The sequence below is a fragment of the Gymnogyps californianus genome, chromosome 1 (assembly GCF_018139145.2).
Source record: "Gymnogyps californianus isolate 813 chromosome 1, ASM1813914v2, whole genome shotgun sequence".
Taxonomy (NCBI): domain Eukaryota; kingdom Metazoa; phylum Chordata; class Aves; order Accipitriformes; family Cathartidae; genus Gymnogyps; species Gymnogyps californianus.
In genome coordinates, this window is record NC_059471.1 from 183,600,083 (window position 1) to 183,606,082 (window position 6,000).

Here is a 6,000-nt window from a genome sequence, read left to right on the forward strand (position 1 = left end):
GTATGAGGATATATTGTATAACACAGTGAGCCAGAACTATTTACCCTTCAAAGAAAGACACTGTGCAAAAATGCCCTCTTTACCCCTCCTTTGTCTTCTTTTCTCATGGTGTGTCTGACAAGAGTTCCTGAAGCTTAATTCAGGGTTTACAATTTTAATCCAGATTGCAGGGAGAGGTGGGAGGAAGGAGAAGAGCGTTGCTTTACCTCTGAAGCTCTCTAAATTGGGGTGTTGGTTTGGTTGGTTGGTTTAAAGCGCTTATAAACCCACATACTGCTTTCATCCCTGTGATATCTGAGCGCCAAGTGCAGCCCTGGTACTGTGGATTGTCTCCCGGCTGGTGTGTCAGCACGGTTGATCAAGTCCTGGGTCTGCTGGCTCTGCGAGGAGACCTCGGGGAATGTGCATGACTGGGCTCTTTGTTCTCAGGGGATGGGGAGGGAGGTACAAGCTCTGAAGTTTTCCCCCTTCGAAAGCCAGATGTTTGGACTGTAAAACATTGTAGATGCCATGACGTGCGGCAGAGGCCCTGGGACTACACATGGCCTCCTGGCTGCCTGCCACTATTGCCATGATGGGACTGTGCAGATAGGGCTTTACCACATGTCTCCTGCAGAAAGTAGTTCTACTGTATGGGGTATACCCAGGAGTTAATGCGGCCTCAGGGGCTCATAGTCCCCTTTCTGCCCTAAAACTCTATGCAGAGCTACTTTTTTTTTTTTTTTTTTGTCAGTTCTCTGAGCTACTACCCCACCCAAGTTGCATCATCGTTGCCTTGGATGCTTCATAATTGTTAGCACTCTTCACTCAAAGAGCCTATGGCTAGATCTTGGAGGTGGTGGCTGTGGAAGAAGTCTTGATAGATTTCTTGTCTTTAGTTGTGGATTCGCTTCTTCAGTATCATTGTCTTCAAGTTCAGCCCCTCTTTTGCCTCTACAATCACAATGAAGAAGACAGCTGGCATTAACATGCATTGATGCATGAGCCAGAAAGTTCACAGCTTGGATTTTTTTTTTTTTTTTAAAGATAGGATTCATTTGTAGCTTTGGTGCTGTGAGGAACATCCTTTCATGTTGTGTTAGGAGCAAAATTGCTCTGGAAATCATTGATGCAAATATGGACCTTGGCCAAATCCATTTTTAGTAACTTCTCAGATTACAGTTTTACTTGAAACCTTTGCTTCTAGCAACTAAGCAAAACTAGAAGTATGGCTTTTTGGGTGCAAAATTTATTAATGATTGTAGTGTTAAGTTATTAACAAAAACTGAGTTCTTAAAAATCAGCCTGTGGACATTGTCCTCTGAAAGAAGTCTTTTGAGTGTCACAGACACTCTGATTTGCGACGGCCGTATCTTTCTTCAGTGAAAAAAGAGAAGGCCCTTCTTGCAGAGGTGTTGATGCTAACACCTTCCTAATGGTGAAGAGTGACAGGCACACTAATGATTTTCTGGCTAGTGAATCCAGATAATTATTAATACAGATTCAACTGAAATGCCAAATTCTCTTTGGGCTACATCTGTTCTAGCCAGTTGTGGTAGAGAGATGAACAAGTGTGAATGGCGAATTTGGCTGGTGGGACCTTTATTACTAATAGGAGATGCTAGCCAGAAAAAGATTGTTTTAGCATTCAGATTGCACAGTGGGAGGATGTTGTATAACCCTATACATATTGGGTTTTTCTTTTTTTTTTTTTTTTTAACTTATTTTTGCTGAACTGCCTGGCAGATTTCATGTGCCATTCGTTCACTGAAGAACAAAGCAGGGAGACTGTTGTGACTTTTGCATTAGAAAGTGTCTTGTGATATGTTTGCAGTTTGGCCTGCGTGCCCACCTCCCCCCTCACCACTGTCCCCAAAGAAAAATGGGGATGGGAGTAGTCATGAAAACAAAAGTAATGAAGTTGTCTGTTGCTATACATTTACTTTGGAAATGTTTTTAATGTCTCAGGTGGCAGAATGTTGCCTTATGCTTGTGATCACATGGGTGTTTTCTTTTAAGGGGTAAAATAACAGTTAAGTAAAATCTCACTTTGGTGAACTTTTGCTTGTGTCGATCCTTGGCTTGCATTCTAACATGCAGCCCTTAGTGAGACACAAAACTGTTAGCATCAGTATTTCTGTACTTACTCATTTACTGTCTTTCAGGAACATTTGGAAAGCCTTTATGGAGGCCTCAGCTGGACTCTCTTTCAAGTTGTAGACAGCCAACAAATTGCCAACCAAAAACCTCCCATAATAATCCTCATGCCTCACTGGACTTTGATGCAGAGGCAGACGAAGATGGAAAGGAAAGGACAGTTTCTAGAGAAGAAAATAGCATTTATACTTACAAACAGTCCTTTGAAAACTTTAGGACTTCTACTTTCCAATCCTGTGATTTGGATACATAGCTCCTTTTGGACCTGCCATTGATTTCTGGAACCAAAGAAATACTTTGACATACTACTACCTCAGTGTGAAATTTTATTTAAAAAAGGAATAAGGAAAGGAAGAAGGGAAGAAAGAAACCACGTGATGCTATGAATTCAGAACAAATAAATGCATTTTTATTCAAATAAAGCATAATTGCCAAAATGCTCTACATTTTTATACAGGGAAAACATTCCTTATAAAAATACTATATTTCTAATTATTTTATAGCTTTGTTTTATGCAAATAATATCTTTTGTAAATTAATGGTGTAAATAATACAGCATATGTATTTCTATGTCAGACTTCATTTTATTGGAATGAGTAGTAAGCATTCTAATTTTGTACTGTTACTTGTACCTTTTTACAAATGGAAACTCCATGCTGTTTGCAGGTATCATGCATCTTATTTGCACATTACTTTTAATAAAATATGCTGCCATGTGGTCTCTGACCCACATTAGTGTATGAAGAATGAAAAGGGTAAATTATGTTTGTGGATAGTGTTGCATATATAGGTGTCTTCCGTTGCATGTTTGCACCTTTATTTGACTAAAACTTCTATCTTTAGATTTACTGTGTTAAATAGATATGTTCAGCTTCTAAGAGTGGGTGTGGTCCTGCCACAACTACTGGTAAGGTGGCTTGAAGCTATTTGTGCCAAAATAAGTATGCAAATCTTCCACTTCAAATTCCCACTATCGGATGTGTGTGCACACATTTATCAGTTTTCACGCACACAAGGCTGTAGTACCAGCAGTTTGCCCATGCCCGTGTGCATGCATCTGGTAGAGGATATGGACAGTAGATGCACAAATCCATATCAGGCTATTTAGTAAAAGAAGAAAAAAGGCACTGGATATCTGTCTGGTAGCATCGCTCTTTTCTAAGTGGCGTAGTGTTAAGTGTTTGCCAAATATCCAGTGCACGCCTGAGTCTTTGCGTTCTCATACCCTTCCTCCCTCTTTTTTGCTTCTGCAACCACTTCCATGCCCAACATGAGAAGGTAATCCAAGTACAAGATAACGTTTTCTTTGGTTTAACTCATGCTTCTGTTTCTTACTCGGCTGCCCTTTTCTCGTCATAGATGAGATCTGTGCTGTATTCAATTGCTCTGTCAAATTGAGCAATTGTAAATTCTTGCTGGATTAAATTTGCAGTAATGAACCCAATGCCTTTAACTATACGAAGTCAGAGAAAGGATTGCTTACTATAAAATGGTAATTAAAACTAAGTGAAAACACTCTATTTTGTTTTTCTATGTACAGATGCCTACTATTTTAAAAAGCTGTGAATCCTGTCGTCATCACTGCATTAAAACAGCGAGACTCCAAAATGGTTAATATTATAGGACATCGGCTTTTTAAATCTGCCTACTTTGAAGGTGCAAACTTACATGGTTGCCAAATAGCTTCTTTTAAACTAAATTAAAAGCAGCTGTGAGAGTAGGCCATCACAGACATCATGGCTAAAGCTAGAGCAAAGGTTTTGCTGCCTGGTGTAGCTGAGCTAAGGGGTTTTTGTTGTTTGTAGCCAGAAACCTGGTACCCAGATTGCGATGCAATTTCCCTTTAATTTAGGCGCCAGTATTAGAGACAGGAAGCTAATCCGTCCTTAGTCACTGGTGGTCTAAGTGTAGAGAATGGATTTTGCGTGCTTTAGTTGATCATATTGCCAGATTTTCTGACTCTTATTGTTAATTTGTCTTCATTGCTGCCAGATGTGCTGATGTGGTGACAGACATTGATATGGATATTTGATTATAATTAAGTGCATTTTGAAAGAGAATAATTTTTCCTGAGTTAAGCACAAAGCTATAAGTCAATAAGGCAAGAAATCTTAAATATGATTCACTTAATAACTCTCCTTTTTCTTCCCCCACAGTGACTCCAGCTTTTTTAGGGGGAGGAGAGCTGGGGGCTGTGATAGCTTGTGTTTGTAACCAGACATTGCTTTTTGACATATCTAAAAAAACAAACTTAAAAACAGTAAGTACATCTTTCATTCCAGAATTAATGTTTATCCTTGAGACTCCATGTTAAAGACCCATCATGAAAAACAAGCTTTAAATTTATTTTCTGTAGTGGGGGAAGGTTGGGAACAGTGGCAATGTAATTTTTTTTTTTTCCTTTTTCATCTTCTCCCTTAAATACTTCTTTTTTTAACTCACTGTTGGAGAGTATAAAGATCCTAATCTTCCAAAAACATCGATCTGTGTACCCAAATAAATGTTCAGGGTCAATGACTGAATTTTAAATGCTTCCCATCAAGTTTCATTTAGCATCCTAAAAATACGAATGACTTAAAATTTTATTTGATGCCTTAAATACCCAGAAATGGAAGTTGAACATTCCCGATTCCTCTTTTCTGCCAGTGTCAGTTTTCATGTTTAGTAAGTTGATTGTGCTTAAATACAGTGGCAATCTGTAAATTGCAAGATACTTGCAATATCTTAATAGTTCTTTTTAAGACCACTGATGTAACCAAATGTCTGTTTTAAAGGCTTGCAAGTTGTCTTGCCTTCATTCTCTTTCTTCCCCCCCCCCCCCCCCCCCCCCCCCCCCCCCCCCCCCCCCAGATCCAGACATTAGGGAGCTGGTGGTTTGATATTTATACAGCTGAAAGCTAAATTGTAAGTTGATGCGATGGGGAAATAAATTGCGGCCAACACTGAGTAAAGCTTACACTGTATCTCAGAGTCTTAGAATGAGAAACAAGTGTTGCTGAATGGTAAAACAGACATTTTGCAGTTTTATGACCAGCAGCGACTGGAATCTTGTCATAGGCTCACTTAAAACTTGTGAAATGTTCTTTAAAGGCAGTATCCTCTTAATGCTTTACACAACAAAATGTTTTACCCAATGAACTCATACAAACAATTGCTGAGTATAGTTTCTGCAAGCCCTGAATAATAATTTTAATAATTTTAGATAAATTGAGTTACTTGTTTCCCAGAATCTCTCTGGAGCAAGCATTTCCTAACTGAGTAATCTAAATGGTGTGCCTGAGATGGCACTGGGGGATACCTGCATAGTTTCTTAACTGCAAGCTGTTACTATTTTGAACGCACAAAATCTTAAGGAGCGCTACAGTATTTCAGGACTAAATGCTTTAATTTAGAATTCTTAACTGTAAATGGATCTTGACAGTGCCATGATGGCAAAGAGTTAGGCCCAAACTTTCTGCTGAAGAATATTGCTACTTTTCCAACTGAGGACTCATTAGTGTCACCAAACATTTCTTATTTCAGTCTCAGGGATCTCTTGAACACTTAGGTCTTATTCCTTAAACTGCTTCAAAGAAGCTTAAAACTAAGACTTAAGATTCCAGATCTATTAAATGTGTGCAGATTTATACTGCAAACATTTGTGTTCTGCCAACCTTACAAGCCAGGACCATAATTGGGGATTGTGTTTCTTTTCAAGTATAAATGCAAGCAGAAATTTTACTTGCTACTTGCAAGACTTCTTGTTGCAGACGTGACACATCTCAGAGAATTGTATTTTCTCAGTGAAGTCTTCTCCCTTTTTTTCTCACTTTGTGTATTGCTTTGTCATAGAGAATGTGTCTGACTAGTTGGATGTTAGTTTAG

At 38.9% G+C, this 6,000-nt stretch overlaps 1 protein-coding gene across 1 annotated transcript in view; it reads left to right on the forward strand.

The window, feature by feature from the left end:
* LRIG3 (leucine rich repeats and immunoglobulin like domains 3) overlaps nucleotides 1-2,901 on the forward strand; it is a 44,338-nt gene extending 41,437 nt beyond the window's left edge. The window contains exon 19 of the mRNA XM_050897849.1: nucleotides 2,145-2,901. Within this exon, the coding sequence (XP_050753806.1) occupies nucleotides 2,145-2,389 (245 nt within the window). The 3' untranslated portion in view covers nucleotides 2,390-2,901. The remainder of the gene's footprint in view (nucleotides 1-2,144) is intronic.
* The last annotated feature ends 3,099 nt before the right edge of the window (nucleotides 2,902-6,000 follow it).